We start from the raw sequence: 19,019 nt of genomic DNA, 5'->3' as shown, positions 1-19,019 counted from the left end.
ACTAGATGCATGACCAATGTTTGGACATGTCTTCCTTCTGTGAACAGGGATGTGACAATAGGAATATTTTTTTGCACGATTTTGTTGTTCTGTAATGTCTATCTCTGTTCTTATCTTGCTGGACTTGGGTCAACTTTTTGAAGCTCTTTTTAGTTCTGGATTTAGACACAAAGTTGAGCCTGTGTAAGTTGGCCAATAGTCTTCGTGTCTGAGTTCTCCAAACTGACCTTTGTATACCTATTGTAAGGTATACACGAGAGATATGTAAATGTCAAAGTTGTGGTGTGCGTGTAAGTATGAAGCAAGTACATGCGAGCATGAGATGTGAACTTTTTGGAACTTGCCACAATCACACCATATTTCATCTAACCATACTGTAAATCTCCCTACAGGTCAAACTTGTCTCGGATGTTACATTTTTTTGACAAAAAAATATAGTGCTTGTTCTGTCAAAGGTGATGACTATATAAGTGTTCGCCTTGACTGTGCATCTTGAATTGCTTTAGTGGCAACCTCCAAGTACACATGTCCAACATTAATCATTGCATCTACTTTCCTGCCTCTCTCAATGAAGAGCTTGTTGCAACAGGGGTATGTTGCCATGACCATGGAGCAAATTGGCAGGTTTCTGGTTTTCTTCAAGACCGAATTGATTGACTCCGCTAGGTTTGTTGTCATATGTCCCTAGCGTCGTCCGTTGTCCCATGAATGTTGAAGTTGATTTGAATCGTGGATGTTGAAGAGAATCTCGATGTCTTCATCATTGTTCAACTCAACACATGTGTAGTTGCTAACCCCCGGGTCAAGTCTAATTGGGTAGTGAAAATATATGGTTGTCACCCTTTCATTTTTGTCTCAGTAGAGTTTTGTGTGGATGACTTTCTTCAGCCTTTGTAGAGTTATTCCTCTCTTTATATGTACCAATTTGGCTGATAGTGAGGTGAATGTGACTCCTTCATTAGGATATTGATTAATGGCACCATCAAAGTAAACAATAACATAGATTGAAGACATTTTTAGATTGAAGCAAGTGAATGATGAATAAACTTAGAAGGAGAAAGTTCACAAGAATAAGGAATAAGCTTAGAAGGTTAAATGAAGAAAATGGACACGAATATAACTATTTATAATAGTAGCATTGGATTCCTTCTTATTCAAATCTTTATCACGTTTTACGAGTGATGGTGACCTCTCCATGACACCATTTGAACAAGCTTTCTCTCCTCTCAAGTAATGACTCACTCTTTTGCCATTCATGTTTTACGAGTGATGGTGACCTCTCCATGACATCATTTGAACAAGATTTTTCTTCTCCCAAGTAATGACTCACTCTTCTGCCATTCACGCCTTCCGAGTGATGGTGACCTCTTTGTGACACCATTTGAACTTTCTCTACTCCCAAGTAATGACTCACTCTTATGTCATTCACGTCTTACGAGTGATGATGACCTCTCTATGATACCATTTGACATTCACATACACCAAGACATAGTGAATTTTTAGGAATCCAATGCTACTCTCTCGTACCAAAATTTATTTATAAATATGTTCATCTAAGGCTATATGTTTTTATTCAAACTTGCATCTATCTTTGTTCTGCGTTTCTCTCTATCTTTCAAAAGTTCTTCAATCCCATTACTAAAAATGTTGTTGTGGAAGCAAAATGAACACAGGTTCATTGGAAGAATAGTAAGTTTTACACATTACCATTATTTATTAAATATGATTTTTAATATCTACATATCATGTTACTAATTTGTTAATAACTGCAGGAAACTGAGAATATGATTTCATCTTTCTGTCATTCAATGCTAGAACCCAATCCTCTAATTGTTCCTATACTTGAACAACTTGGTTTTGTTGGGGTAGCAAAGCTAAGACATCTTAAGGTGGATCATGCATTGATAACAGCTTTGGTCAAGAGGTGGAGAGTTGAAACTCACACATTCTATTTTTCAATAGGGGAGTGCACCATAACCTTGAAAGATGTTGTACTTCAACTAGGGCTAAGAGTTGATGGATTACCAGTCATTGCTTCAACAATATTTGACTAGGAGCAAATGTGTAACACATATCTCGGTATTGTGCCAATCAAGGGAGAGACACTTATTGGCTTTATGCTGAAACTAAAGTGGCTAAGAGACAATATGTTGTCATTACTAGAAGAACCATCTGAAGAAGAAGTTCACACCCATTGTAAGACTATACTAGGTTTAATTGAAGATGTTTTGATGCCTGACAAAACAGGCAACAAAGTACATCTTATGTATTTAGCTTTATTAACTAATCCTAGAAGAACAAGACGATATAGTTGGGGTTCTACTTGTTTAGCTATGTTGTACAGGAAAATGTGTAGAACCACGATTGTTGGGAGCAAAATAATGGTGGTTGCTCATCACTGTTAATGTCCTAGGCATGGTATCACATGCTATATATTGCGCCAATTTTTAGTAATCCACCAACATACCCTCTCATGTGCAAATGGAGTTGGGGTAGAGTACTAAACTTTCAAAATAAACCTCACAATGATGTTGTGGGATACAGATCAATGTTTGATCACATTCAAGCTAATCAGGTAACTCTTCAAAAAAAAAAATCGTCTTGAATTCATACTTATTTTCTTATCTTTTACATATCATCTTAAGTAACAAAGTTAAATTTATGTGTATTTTTTATGAGCGCCATATCAAGACATGCAAACATCAATGCCCATGGAAGCATAAAGAGAGGTCTAACTGTGGACTTCATGTACCGCCATCCTTTGTTTTGCAATTGTTGAATGACACCAAACAGATAGAGTCAAATTACAGTTTCGTCTCTTCCAAGAAGTTCCTTCTCTACCTAATAATTTGAATGACCTTCACAAAATTGACATAAGAGGAAGATAATATGAAAATTGGGTTATAAGACATGCTTAATGGATCGACATATGGAACAACAGACGTGAGCTGACAATAACGGATCATCCAATGTAAGACGTCCCCATTATTATTAACAGTTTCATCCTAATTAATATGTTACTATGTTCAACTTAGAGACTCTAATAAATTTAACTTGTTTAGTAAACATAAATGAAGGTATATATCCCACACATAATGCACATCTACATATATATGGATTTGTTGTTCAACAGTAGATAATATAATACAGACCTCCTACTTTTCCTAGGTTATTCAAGTATGTTACAAACTAACGGAAAATGAAGGTTAGGCGAAAAGATTCTAAGCACTCATAATTTACATATACCCCATTTTCAACTATTTTTGTTTCTTTTCGGGCAGATCTCGTTTTTAGTCATCTAATCCATCTGGAGGAGGATCAGCATGAAGGCCCAAGTAAGCTGCTGCACAATACATGGGGTAGGGAATCTCAACTCTAACAGGACTATGCATAATTATGGGAGCAATATAAGGATTGTTAATAGTAGTAATAGTTAGTATCACACAACCCGTAAAAATAATAGTTTGATTAGCATTATTATGGCTCCACGTTCTTGATCCCATACTAAAGTCATGTTCTGCTCAGGAATAGGAATACTTCCAGCACTCATTCTGCATCCATAACATAGTTAATAGACACAAACAAAGAAAGGGTGAGTAAATCATTCATAAATTATTTCTTAAGGCAATACTAATTGCTGAATAAAGATAACCACTACATAACTTATAAATAAGCATCTCATAGTATTTTACTTGTATTATTACTTTCCTCCATGGAGTAATTAATTGTCCATTTAAGTTTCTGGATTGAAGATTGAGAGTTTTGTGCCCGCAATCTAGATAGTGCCATAGTGATGACAACCACAAACCGTGTCGCCGAATTAAACGATATTGAATTGGACTTCACACTATAAAAACAAAATTATTAAGGCAAAAATAGGAATTGAAATAAGAAGAAAATTAATAAAAAGTGAAAATAAAATAGAGATGAAAAATGGCGCTACAATCGCAAGATTAATAAGCTAAGGAACGATTGCCGCAATAGTCTTGGCCTCTTGATAAGATCAAAGAAAATTGGCTTACTCAAGAACCTAAAGTCACACGCTCTCATAAGAGTGTTCAATCTCAAATTGTATTCAAAACTAATTAAAAGTATGTCTACAAGAGCTTATATATGCCTAATGCTTGTAAACTAATACTATCGCAAACCCTAATGAGCTTCTTGTACCAACAAGCCTAAATTCAAATAAACTAAATAAAATAACAAGAGTTTATCCTAAATAAAAACTCAAAATAAGTAATGACTAATATTAAAATAAATAAACTAAACATAATAATTAAATCCTAATAAAACTCGTTAGAGTTCAAATCCTCTAAGCATATGTAATTGACCATTTTGGGCTTTTCTAACTCTAAATTGAGCTTCCTTTCAAATAAGACAGCAACAATCTTTTCTAAGTCTTTATTTATTCTTTTTGCCCTTGCCTTTGTCATTGGTCCTTGAAGTCCTTCCAATGCCTTCAAGTTTTTGTCTTCAATAGGCCTTCCTTGATTCTCATCACATAGGTACAACATCCCAAATAGGGAACCGAACAACCATGCTCAAATTCTATTATGGTCACTCATAGCGGCTCACACTCTAACCAATCTTGGTATGCTCTAGTGCCTGTCAAGATAGTGTAGCATATTTTTCTCTACCTGCGACACAAATTAGCTAGGTTTGGTCTCTTGCTAGGACTTGGGTACCTTACTATCCCCTATGGTAAAACCAACACTATTTGCCCCTCGTCTGTACCTGGCGTTTTCAACCATTGTCCCTATGAACTGTTTCATAATCACAAAATGAATTTTAGCCATTAATCTGCCCATTGGATACACACTATCATAATCATTCATCCCTTAAAACAAGAGAATCATTCATTTTATGGACATGGCTATTTTTGGATTTTTTCTAGATTTCATGCATCAATTTGTAAAATTCATAACTAATTCAATACAAATCTAAAAATCATGAAATCACCTAGGTTTTCTTTCTTTAAGTGTCACTTTTCAACAAAAATATGCACATAAATAATTTTTACACAGAAAGTAACATTTAACTTAGTTTCTTTCTACTGCTCACATGATGCCACTTTTAGAATCTAGTAAATTGTAAAATTTGTAATAAATTCAATTCTCTTCCAAAACACATGAGACTAGTGAGATTATTCTCAGTATTATGTCAATTTTGAAGTAAAAACACTTTCAAATTCAAATTGTTTACATACATTAATTTGTGCTTTAATTTTATTAGTACATGTCACAGGTTAGCATAATTTTGTAACTGCATATATAAAAAATCATAAGTTACTCAATTCACTACAAAAAAATACAAGTAGAAATTCATCACTTTCATATCTCAAAAATAGTCCTAATTATTTTCTATGGCTCACATTAACTCACTTCTTAGAATCAGTTAAATATAAAAATCATAAATATTTAATTTGAAGTCCAAAATTAATCAAACCAGTGAGAATATTTTCCCTATAGTATCTATTTTTATGTAAAAATATGAAATAAATAACGCCATATATATATATATATATATATATATATCCTTAAAAACGAAATCAAGTTTCTCAGTAATATGCACAAACCATTAGTTTCATATAATAGAAACTTTAGAAAATCATAAGTATTTTATTTTAACTCCAATTTAAGTAAACTCAGTGAGTATGGTTTCCTCATGAAGTATAGTTTCATACAAAAATATAACTAAAATCACATCATGCATGAATTTTAAGAATAAAGGAACTTAAAGTGAGCTGTTCTCAGGAATCATTTACACACATCATAATATTCAGAAATTTATATCTATTTTTTTTTCAAATCCAAATAAAGTGAAATCGGTGAGAATAGTTTCATTAATAAGTCTATTTTTATACAAAAATAGAGATGAAATATTGCCACACAGAGATATTAAAACAAAATTGAATCAAGGCATATTGCCCTAGAATACTATTTTTATGTAGCAGAATTTTAGAAAAATCATAACTAATACAATTTAAATCCAAATAAAGTAAAACCAGTGGGAAAAGTTTCAAAATTTAACTATATACATGAATAAAATACTAACAAAAATTTTTGCAAGGATTTTCTCATATGTTACATTATTTGCAGTTTAGTCCTTTTACTTTATGTTAATTGTAATTAGGTCCTTTTTCCAAAACTTCAAGAAGTCAGGTTGTCCAGCACGTTTTTCCTTTTCCTCTAAGTCATTGTCCAAGTTTCAATATGGTCAAAAACACTCCTTTGGTCCTACTACTCATGTGATTAATTATTTTAAACTTTTTGAAGTCTATTTATGGTTCAATTATAGTATTTTCTCATTTAAAGGTCCAATCCTTCAAATTTAATTCCATATCTTAGTCAAATTCATATGATTCTTATACTTCAGAGGTTCCAAAAACTGTCCAAGAGTCCAGAGCTTATTTCTTAGTAATTTTTCTATTTTTAAATCATTTTCCTTTTGCTCTTTCATTCATAATCTTTAAAAATACATTTAAAATATTATTTTAAGTCAAGATAAATCCAAAATATCAAGAATATTATAATAATACCAGCTAATATCTTAAGAAAATTTTTGTAATTTTTTAAAAATTAAAAAAATAAAAATAAACATAAAAGCAGTTATAACTATCTTAGAACCGTAAATCTTCTTAAAAATTTATGAAAATTCATTTTTATGTTCTACCAAAGCCTAATCACGAAATTTTTACTAAGTTTAGAGTATTTATGCCATATAAAAGTCAAACAAAAACTTAGAACTCAGATCATGCATCAATAGAATCTTTACAGAAATAGTAGACAATTTTTGACAGAAAACTCCTAATTATAAACAAAAAACTTTAACAAAACCCTCAATCAATTTCAAAGCATGGATTCACTTATAATCAGCCTAATATCATAACAATAACACATAACAAGCAAATTCATCAATAAAATTCTCTCAAAATACTCACTTACAGTTGGTTAAGATTTTTCTACAGAATTTTATGTTTTCACTGTTTTTAATGTTTTTCTTGGATTTTCTTGTGCAAGTAAATTTTGTTTTCATATATCAATTAGACCCACGAAATTTTCATTCAATATAAAGGGTCAAGGGTTCCCCTTGACTCAAAATTAATTAGCAATACTATTCCCCCAATTTATGAACTATACTCCCCTCCCTTACTTGATTTTGTCTTTGCCTTTTTAGGTGTGGTTGCAAGGGTGTTTTGATCTCCTCTTTCTCTTCTTTTTCTTAGTCTGGTTTGAGCCTCTTTACTGCCCTTCCAAGTCAGCTTTGAGTTTGTCCAAAAAGGTCCTCAAATGTTGAAGTTCTTTTGCTAAATTTGGTGGTGGGGTTATTTGGTGTTTTTGGAGTGTTTCCTATTTTGTTGGCTTGGAGAGTGACATGGCTGAGTGGTGGGGTTTATTTTTGGCATGTGTTGGATGTGATTAGGTGTGTAGAAGAGTTTGGTTTGGCTGGATTTAGGAATTTTGGCTAGATCTTCAAATTTGCTCCATTTACCCATGAATTTAGGCCTTGTATTTAGGGAATGCTTTTTAGTTTTTTTTTCGTGGTTTTTATTGGGACAGGAAGTTCATGACCATTTAAAGGGGTTAAAGTGGAGTAACTTTGCTTTTGTAGCCTTCACCAAATTCGGATTTTATCATGGTGAAAAGTGGTCCCTAATAATCATGCTCAAAGTGGATATTTTGGACCCTTGTGATGTCATCTAGTTGACCTAAGTTTTCCTTGTTAGTTTACCTTTAGTTCCTGGTTTATAACTTTAGATTTCTCCCCTCACATAACACTGTTTTTTGGCTGAGTTTGGTTGGGTTTGGTTGGCATTTGGTTAGGCTCCTTGGTTAGGGATTGAACCATTGACCCTATGTCATCATCAAGGATTTTTAGTAAACCAAGTCTTTTTTCTTATTGGCTTCCTTCACTACAGCTGATACTTTACCCAATTATTGACAAATTTAGTCTATTTTTCGTGCCAAAACCGTGCCAATTGGGTTGGGTAAGATAAGATTACAAAATTGAAAGTTTTGGTCCATTTGCCTAGCCCTTTTTACACCACTTTGAGTGCTGAATTTGCAAAAATTGGTTTAAATTTTTTATTTGAGGTTTGGGTTTGGTTCTTGAATGAATACAACCTCATTTGGCCCAATAATTTGGCATAAAAATTTCAGAATTTTTCATTATCATTTCCTTATCCAACTTGGGTCTCCATTCTAGTCCTAATCTAGGGGTATTTTGGTCTTTTGGCCAATGTTGTAGCTTATTTTTAATTTTCTATTTTTTTATTCTCCACAATTGATTATAAATTTTTCAATACATAATTAAGATGGTATAAATTTATAAAAACAAAATTTTTAGGTAATTATTCTTATAAAAATTAGATTACACTATAATTCGTTACCCGATTTTTCTTTAATTCGTCTGTTTTTCGAATAAATTTGACTAATTGTGTTTTAATTCCTAACTATATATATATGATCTAATTATAATTGATTTATATTGATACAACTAGTAATTAACTTAGAAGTAAAGAAATTTTGGGATGTGACACAATGCAAGGCCCATTGTGTCAGACACAAAAATACATGGAATGGTATATTGTCAATTCCATCTATTTCTTATCTGTGCCACCACTATTATAAGATTCAAGGAGGAGCCACCAACAATTAAAGACTACCAACACATTTGAAATTGATACGACTTCCACATCGTCATATCATGAGACTGCATCAATTCCTCTAAACATCACGCTAGAAGAAAACATAACTAACATAAGATATTCGTTTGCAACAATATCAGAGGATTTTTTTACAAATTTATTTGGAATTAATTTTACAACTCTATCTTTAGCACAAACTTACATGCAATCTCTTTAGTAACTGGATTTTGCTAATGAACTTAATAATTCATCAACTACATTCTAAGAACTAGACCTTCATGATGTTTAAATTCTCGACAAGTTCATCTTGAAATCTCAGAGTAACAACCACAATGACAAAACTCACCACGTCACAGACGTCGTCCTTATTGTGGAACTAGCCACCATTATGGAGATAGTTAATTATTAATGTTTTTATGAATTTGTTATCATATTTATTAATACACTTTGTCTTCATCAATGTTACTTAGTAATATTAAAACATTAATTTAAAAAAATATCTCAAATATAAATAATTAACTTATAATTTAATATTTTATTTACTTTTTAAAAATAAATTTTTTATTCTAAAATAAATTTTATTAAAAATTATAATATTAAAAATTTAAGGTATTAAATATTAAAGATTTATGATTTATGATTTAGGGTATTAAAAATTATAATATTAAATAATGTAATGTTTAAAAAAATAATTTAATTAAAATAAAATTTCTATTCAAAATTTCATTTTATTATATTAATATTTAAAAATATTAACTCAAAATCACATATTTAAATAAATAAATAAATATAATAATATAAATAAATAACAATAATTTACTTATTATTTAAATATTTTAATTATTTTTTAAAAATTATCTGAAATAATATACTTATTATTTAATTATTTTAAGTAATTTTTAAAAATATAATTATTATTGTTATTTATTTTTTATTTTAAATTTTTAAAATTATATATTAATATATGAACAAAAAAGAGAGGAAGCTGTTGCATGTCAGAATGCTCTCGACTCTCGAGGACCAAATTCTGAATGCAACAGTGAATAGATTTATATATGTAAATATATTTATAAAGGGTACAAATATGTTTTTTGTTTTATAATATTTTAGAAAAAAATTCCAACAAAAATTTCCTTAAGCAAAATGAGATTGACTTAAGCGAATTCTACTTAACAAAATTTGTTCAAACGGATTTTTTGTTTAAATATACTGCATTCATGTTTTATATATTTTCTCTACACTGTGCATTTAAGTAAAATTTTATGCAGATCCTTTCTTTTCCGGATCCAGATTTAGTGCAGTCCACAAGAAACTGCACTGTGTATTTAAGCAAAATTTTATATTTTTGTTTAAAAAAATATATATTAACTTAAGTAAAAATATAAAATAACATAAGGGCCAAGTAGTTACTCCACTAAATCCAAATCGGTTTTTCCTTTAACCCCTTTCCGCCTCTCTGTCTTTCACTTTATACTTTTAAACCCCACATCCTCTTGTACGACCAGAGTCCTTGTGAAAGTGGGAAAGGTTTTGTGAACACTCTCTCTTCATTGCTAAGCATTCACATAATCGTTTTGATTTTAAAACTCTGTTCTCTTATGGCACAGCAGCAGAATGGGATTCTACCATAGCATTTGCAAGGAACAGAAGCAGCTTCCACCGAATTCCAATTTCCGTCACCAACTTGCCACCATCGGAGAGCAAACACATTCTCTATAAAATCTCAGAAAACAAAATTTGACACACTCTCTCCGCATTCATCCTCCACATGCTTAAACAACTATCACTTCCTCGCTTCTACATGCGTTGTGAGAGTTGAGTTCTGCAATGCCTTTCTACTCCGCAGTTAATAACTGCTCAAGAAGCACAAAGATGGGGGATACGGATTCCCTTTTTTCGCTTAAGCGAATCCCATTTTGTTTATTGCAAGGACCCGGATCTGGCAAGAGTAGCATGAATCTGGACTGTCCTAACAGTTGCATAAATAAGTTAGCGTTTGAGATTATCTGGGAACAAAGGTAGTTGCATGGATAACTTCTTCAATCCCTACTTAAAAAAAAATCAAACACTTAATTAAATTTTACTTTTTTTAATAATTCATTTGTTTGTATTGGTTATAGGTATTATAGCAATTTAAAACTGTCTGAAAGTGATAGTTAAAAAACAATGAAAAATAAACGAAATAAAAAATAATAAAAGTCCAATTCCATATATATATATATATATATATATATATATATATATATATATATATACGAGTTACATTATTTTCATAAAATTTTCAAAAAGTTATATTAGTTGAATAAATTTTAAGAGGGGTTATAATTATGTAAAATAGCCTAATATCCGTAATCATGAAAGCAGTGCGACAACTCGAGGGAATGGTGGAAATTGCGACGCGTCGACAAGGCTTTAACAAATTCAATAATGAAATAAATTAATAAATATTTTGTATTTCTTATACCGAATAAAGAAAAATAAAATTATTTTCTTTATCAATAATTTTTAAAACTTCATCTGAAAAATCTTGATGATGTCCCATCAATCATCCAGTTCTTCTGCTACCAAAATAGGCAACGAACTATGACGAGCCTCATAATATTTTAACATTCTCCGGCTTTCCCAACAAAACATGTCTTGTTTTTTCTACCTACTTTCGTCGCTTCTACTTCAGTCCCTCGCGCTTTTGCCAAAACAAACACTGTTATTTAATTAAAAAAATATTTTTATTTTTTATTTATTTAGTTTTATTTTTATAATATATATTTTAAATTTTAACGTGTACAATTTATTGAAATTCTTATTTTGATGTATGTGCTATACTTTTTTTATCATATTACATTAATAATCTTTTGAAAATATTTATATAAATTATATGCATAAAAATCAAATTTTTTCAGTAAATCAAAATTAACTAAAGGCTAAATTTATGAATACCTAAAAATATATTCAATCTTAATATTAATTTTATTAAATAACACTATACATTAAATAAAATCAGTATTTTTCTATTTTGATTTGTTTATTTATTATTATAACAGTCAAAAAATTGTCACTACTGTTAAATCATCACTACAATTTACAAACAAATCCAGATTAATCTGAAAAATGAGATAAAATAGTAAATTAATTAAAAAAATTTAAAAACCAAAATAAAGTAAAATATATATGAACTCTATCTATTGCCGTTTCAAAAAATTTAATTTTTACATTTTTAATAAATTTAATATATAAAATCATATTTCAAAGAAGGTATTAAAAATTATAATGTTAATTTTTTTTAAAGATAAATGCTTCTTAGTATTTCAAAAACATTGCTTAAAGGATGAACGTTCTTTATTATATAAAGACAGAAAACGAAAGGCACATGTGTTGGCAACACTGGCTCACAGCCCCAGGCATTTGAGTAAGCAGAGCAGAAGAGTGAAGAAAGAACAAGAAGCTGTGATAAACAATGAGCAGCGGCGCTGGAAAGGTAGTGTGTGTGACCGGTGCTTCCGGTTACATCGCTTCGTGGATCGTCAAATTTCTTCTCCATCGCGGTTACACTGTCAGGGCCACTGTTCGCGACCCAAGTTTGTGATCTTTTGTTTCTTTAATTTCATTGATCGTTACGTTGCTGTTCTCAATGCTATAACCCTTCTCTGTTCATTATTAGATCATGTTGTGTTTTCAAATTTCAAAGATTGAAGGTGTGGTGGTGCAGGCGATTCCAGAAAGATAAACCACTTGGTTGCCCTTGACGGTGCTAAAGAGAGACTGCACCTGTTCAAGGCAAATCTCCTCGAAGAAGGATCCTTTGACTCTGTCGTTCAAGGTTGTCATGCTGTGTTTCACACTGCTTCTCCCTTTTACCATGATGTCAAGGACCCCCAGGTTCACTCCCTCCACCTTTCATTTATAATGCCACTCTCTTGTTTTTATTTAATGGCATAACAGTGGGTAGACTGTGTTTTTTTTTTTTTTTTTTTATAATTTCAGGCTGAATTGTTAGATCCTGCTGTAAAGGGAACTCTCAATGTCCTGAAATCGTGCGTGAACTTGCCGTCTCTGAAACGCGTCGTTTTAACCTCTTCTATTGCCGCTGTTGCATATAACTCTAGGCCTCGAACTCCCGATGTAGTAGTTGACGAGACTTGGTTTTCCGATCCAGATTTCCTTAGGCAATCCCAGGCATGTGCTATTTTCTCTCACAAAGTTTTATTTTAGGGGTTGTACATAGAAAAGGAAAAGGAAGAGGCAAAAATATTAATTTTAAACAAATATATTTAATTTATTGATTTTTTAAAGTAAAAGATATAAAATAATAAATTGATATAAATTTAATATATTAATAATATATTTTTAGTATTATAAATTATTAATGATATATAATTTCTTAAGTTAAAAGTAAGAAAAATAAAATTACCTTTCTTTCTTTTTCCTTAAAAAATAGGATCATCTACAGTAATACTTAACATCACAGTATAATCAATGTTTGGCCTTTCAAGTTGTGGAAAATTTGATATGGTGCACCTGTAATTCTGATGTATAAATGGTCCACTAAACTTTTTCAAGTGCTTCTTTCATTTTGGCTATTATATTTGGGAACTGCATGGTAGTATCAATTCCTACTGAGCTATAGTGCATATGTATTTATTCCAATGTCAGCAAAGTGTAATTATTTGTCATGGATATTATGTTACCATGTTTTTCAACTTTCTTGGCATTTCCTATATATACTTCAGCTGTGGTATGCGCTTTCAAAGACTTTGGCTGAGGATGCTGCCTGGAAATTCGTAAAAGAAAACAACATTGACATGGTAACTATTAACCCAGCAATGGTGATAGGGCCTCTCTTGCAACCGGTCCTTAACACAAGTGCTGCTTCAATTTTAAACCTAGTTAATGGTAATTACTATTTATATGTTATGTTGCAAAAAATTTCTATGAAGCTTTGTCTGCATCTGGACAGCGTGATGATTTTCAACTCAGCTACTTTTTCTGGATCAAACAAAATGAAAGGGCAAATTGAAAATATGGAAATGATGGGTTATATTAAGTACAATCTGAATGTACATTTTTTATAAGTTTTATGCACTTTTCAATCATATCAGTTATTGTTGAGCTACATTATGTGTAGTGTATTCCCTTTTTCTAGCTTGATTATTGTCTAAAGTCAAAAGTAATCCTGGTAGAGATTACTAGTAAGAAAGATTGAACACAAGTGTGTTGAGTGATTTGCAGATGCTGATTGGGTGGGATTAGTTGAAGACCAGTACACTTCAGGGTAATGAACAAAAGTTTAGGGAAATGTGATTGTTGTCTCAAGAAGTAATGTAGAGTAAAAATATAGAGCGAGTGCTCATGGAATTTGTGAATTTATTTGGATAAATAGGTCACTACAGGATTTGTTTATTCTGCAGCAAGAACCTGTGAGGCACCGACAACAAGTCTGCCATCAGCATTATCTCAGTGTTATTAAACCCAGACTGGGCTGGCCGGTTGGACTAGTTAGACAGGGAACTGGACCCATGACTGGTTCAGTCTGCAGAACTGACTGTTTCTGCATGAAAACTGGTGCAAACTGGTTTGAACCAGAACGAACCAGCTTGAAACCAGTGACCCAGCTCGGATTGTTCTGATGTCTTATAATAAATTCAAAAATTTCCAATTTTGTAGAAGAGAGGTTTGAACCCAGGTTTTCGAAATTTTCTCCCCACACATTACCACTTCTACTTGCCAAAACTGTTAATGAGAATCAAACATGTCTAAATGCAAAAATGTCCCATCGTAGACCACTAAGCCACTACTGGTTAATAGTAAAATAATGGCTACTTTATATATATATATATATATATATATATATATATATTATTGTTACTGGTTGAACTAGTGATCTAACCTTGACCAAGTCATTAACCTGGCTGAGTTTAATAACACTGCATTATCCGTAGCCCAGTTCAATGTGACATGCTGAAGCATGTGATTGACAAATTTTTTAGATCAAAGATTGAAAATGGAACTTTTGCTTTACACCATGTGACCATGTCCTAAGTTGCAGGAAGCGTAGGTTCTTACAAAGGCTTTGTTGAAGTCATACTTTGATTCAAATATCAGCGAGCTGGGAATGACTGACAATGTCTAATACCCAGCTTGAGGGGGGAGGGGGGTGTTGGAAAGAATAATATCAGAAAAATGAGACATATCATAATTAAAGCAATCATAGTCTATCATCTTTTTTTGTGTAAGGAGTTATTTAGTTGCTTGGTTATTGAGTTGGTTATGTGAATGAATTTCAGGAGTTCCTGTGTGCTTTCAATATACATGTTTTTCCTCTGCACAATTCTTAGATAATTGAAGAAACTCTTCCATCACCTTGATACAGGTGCACAAACATTTTCAAATGCAACTTTTGGATGGATCAATGTGAAAGATGTTGCAAATGCCCATATTCAAGCATATGAGAATACTTCAGCTAATGGAAGATATTGTTTGGTTGAGAGAGTGGTGCACTACTCAGAAATTGTGAAGATTTTACGTGATTTGTACCCGACATTACAGCTTCCAGAGAAGTGAGTTTAATTTTGATAATTTCTAGAATGCATATAGTTCATATAAATACATGAATGCAAGTCTCCATCTGCTGTACCCTATTGTTTTAGTGTTTTATTAACCTGTTCAAAAATTCAATTTTGTGCTGGAAGTGAAAGAGGCATTGATATTAGTTGAAAGAAAAAAATTTAAATGTCTGAATATTTATTTGATGATCTGAAACCGCACAGAACCTTAGATTATATACATTAAAACAGCATAATAACCTTCCTAATATTGGACAATAAATGGTAACTACCAATTTGTCTTAATTTACAATCACAATAAATTGCTGGAATTGGATATCTAACAACCTATTCAGATTTCACTTTTGATATATATTTTATTTTAATTAGGCCTCCTTAATGATAGCTTGGATTCTTTTGTGTATGTCTTACATATTCAGTTCTTGGCATTTATTGAGACACATTGTTTCAACAAAGTTATGCCATTCTTTTTCAAGAACTCAACACATTCAATCATATGGGGTTACCTTAGTGGCTTGATGACTAGCACCTCCCACTATTTTTGTCTCTAGTATGTTTTGTAGAAATGAAAATGTTAAGGTCGATGAATGGTCGTATGAGAAAAGACAAGATAAAAAATGATAGTAATAAGTGAGAATATTAGAGTAATATATATATTGGAAAACATGAGTGAAAATCATTTAAGGTGGTATGATCATGTGTAAAGAAAACCTTTGGACACGCCAATAAGAAGAGTGAATTGCATGATTTTGAGTCTGGTAAAAAAGGGTCGAGAGAGACCCAAAAGAAACTTAGATGAAATTATTAAAAAAGACCTTTTATTAAACAAAATTTTTAAAATTTGATTTTTGACTGAACTCAATAGTGTCATGTGATTTATGTGACCGACTTCACCTAATGGAAGAAGACCTTTGGAGGCATATGTGAGAAGAGTGAATTGCATGATTTTTAGTTTGGTAAAAAGGACTTGAGGGAGACCCAAAAGAACTTTAGATGAAGTTGTTAAAATAGACTTTTGATTAATCATATTTTTCAAAATTTAGTTTTTGATTGATCTCAATGGTGTTGTGTAATTCTTGTAGCTGACGTAACTTAGTGGGATAAGACTTAGTTGTTGATGTTGTTATATATTTTTATGGTTATGCTGACTTTATTCAGAACTTTACATTTGGAATTCATTACCAAATTATACGTTCTTGAGACAAGGCCAAGTAACTTAGCTTGTGTAGGTCCTGAAAATGTTGTTTCGTATGCAAATATGATTAGTTAATGGTCACCATAATATGGCCCTAGTGACTCATCATTCAGTCTAATATTATGTTTGCATTTATATATTATAAATAATTCAATTTTTTTTTTCTCTTTAATTTTTCTAATACCATTTTCACTATGTCAACAATGTTATCAGGTGTGCGGATGATAAGCCATATATACCAACATATCAGGTTTCCAAAGAAAAGGCAAAGAGCTTGGGAATTGAATTTATTCCTCTGGAAGAGAGCGTCAAGGAGACTGTGGAAAGCTTGAAAGAAAAGAAGTTTACCAACTTTTAATATGTGGTATCTACCTGAGGAGAAAACGCTATTAAACGTGAGCCTTGTTTCGTTGGTGTGGTGACTTGGTTTCTGATGCTTACTCTTATCAAAATTACTGTTAAATTAAATAAGACCTTCAAATAAGTCATGGTTTGGTTTGTGCTTAATGGCAGCAAACAAGTTTTTTAGTTAAGTTTCAAACGCGTGGGTCTAGGTTTAGTTTGCCTTAACGATAGTATCCTCTCATTATGTTGGTTTTTATTTTTTTTAATATTTTTTAAAAATAAATCATTAAATAATATTTTTTTTAAACAATTTTCCCGTCTTAAATTAAGTTTTGCGTACAAAAGAAATTACTATTTTTAACTTTTAATTAAGTTTTGTCTGAATAAGAGTGTAAGCAATCCATGTAGAATCAAAGACCTTAGCGTTGACATGATACTGTGAGAGCGAGACCTCATCCGCGTTGGTGAGCTTGTTCAAATCGGGAACGGTGCCTGAAAAGCCTCATGTTCTGTCTTTCTCAGCACAAAATTGATTGAAATTGTGGCATGTGTTATCTTAGCAGTTTAAATTTATTTTTTTAAATTACTGTTTTGTCGTTGTTGTTGACACAATTTAATAGGATTTTTGTCACGGATGTTGTCACCCATCTTAATATCTTAATTTTGTTTCCTCTCATAAAATTTAATCAAAAATTGTTTTTATATAAAAATAAAAAATTAAATTTCATTTTTTATATGAAATGAAATGATCGATGATGTGGCAAAAAGACTGTTTAACAGACAAATTAGTTTAGTTTAGTTTTGTTTTATTTTGATAATTAGTTTTTTTAAATTGAAAAATCAATAAGCCCATCATATTGTGTCACTAGAAAATGTTGGATGCAACTGAGGGTAGAAATGGATGAGGCCAAGCTATGCTATGCAACGCCTACGTCAGGCCATTAGTTGACCTGGGTTTTAATATAGGTAAGACTAAGGACTTTTTAACTGTTTTTTTACTTTAATCATAACAAATAGTCTATCATTAGGATCTTTCGAGACGATAGAAAGCACAATTTTTAATTACCACTAAGATGAAGCAAAAGAAAATATAATCTTGGAGATTCTAATAAAATAAGATATCAACCAAAACAATGAGAGCAATGTCAATCCTAAATAGAATATCTTTGTTAACTTAATATAACAATGTTAATTATATGTATATTACAACAAATATAAGGTAAATTTTTCGTTTAAGCGAGAATAGATAGAAATTATTTGTTTCACTCAAGTGAGGAGCTTTCATCTCGCTCAATTGAATAGTCCTCTCACTTAAGCAAGATTGAGTGATAAAATGAAAAATTTTCTAAAGTGTTTTTACTCAAACAAAAATATTAGCAAATGAGTAGAAAGTTTTTCTCTGATTCATTTACTCAAGCGAGAATGGTCTTATTCAGACAAAAAAGAATGTCATTCAAACAAAAATTCTCGAGAATAAAAATATTTAAGTAACTTTGATGTTTTTAAAACTTAGATTACAAGGCAGGTAACCAATTATCATATTACTCTTTGTTCTCTCACTTCCTTTGTGTCGAACATAATTCACATAAATAATTTCTTATTAACATCCATGTATTTTTAGTTAAATCAATATCTACAATAGAGATTATGTTGGCAATATATTATATCAACTAATTTAATTAAAAAATTACAAAAAATAATACTAAAAAGGATTTATAATATGTCAAAAATCACATTCAATGATTATTATAGTGAATAATAATTTTAAGAAAAGGCATTATACACATGAATATCAATAACCTAACAATATTATTCTTATACCACTTGTAGGAATTTCTTTTAATCTTTATAAAAATATAAACAAATATAGATTACATTATATTATTGAAAGACACTACTAGAAAAGCGTTGATTACATACGGATTTGTGGTTCTTTTTTTTTAATTTTTTGAAAAATCTGTCTGTAATACAGACGAATAAAATTCTGTTTGTAATATCTGTATGTAGTTTGCCCGCCATTTGACGCGAAACAATATAGACAGAAAATACAGACAGAAAAATCCGTCTGTAATTTGAAAAAGGGAGGAAAATTTGGAGCGAGAGTTACAGACAGATTTTTTTTGTCTGTAAATATTGCCTTTTTTAACCGACTTTTCATGTGGCAATTTACAGACAAAAAAATCCATCAGTAACTGGATCTTTAAAACGCACCGTTTCAATAAACCATTTACAGACAAATTTTTTCGTCTGTAATGTCTGAAACCCATAAATT

At 31.2% G+C, this 19,019-nt stretch overlaps 1 protein-coding gene across 1 annotated transcript; it reads left to right on the top strand.

Annotated features, from left to right (window-relative positions):
• Nucleotides 1-12,014: 12,014 nt before the first annotated feature.
• On the top strand, nt 12,015-16,904 carry LOC113854275 (cinnamoyl-CoA reductase 1-like). The gene is made up of 6 exons (XM_027485187.1): nt 12,015-12,222; nt 12,354-12,523; nt 12,629-12,820; nt 13,375-13,537; nt 15,015-15,201; nt 16,616-16,904. Exons 1-6 carry the CDS (start codon nt 12,102-12,104, stop codon nt 16,758-16,760), a joined length of 978 nt encoding a protein of 325 aa, XP_027340988.1. The 5' UTR covers nt 12,015-12,101; the 3' UTR covers nt 16,761-16,904.
• Nucleotides 16,905-19,019: the final 2,115 nt, after the last annotated feature.

This window comes from Abrus precatorius, unplaced genomic scaffold (genome assembly GCF_003935025.1).
Source record: "Abrus precatorius isolate BTA unplaced genomic scaffold, Abrus_2018 Scaffold11, whole genome shotgun sequence".
Taxonomy (NCBI): domain Eukaryota; kingdom Viridiplantae; phylum Streptophyta; class Magnoliopsida; order Fabales; family Fabaceae; genus Abrus; species Abrus precatorius.
Note: the sequence above shows the minus strand (reverse complement) of the source record. Positions and strands in the feature narration are given on the sequence as shown.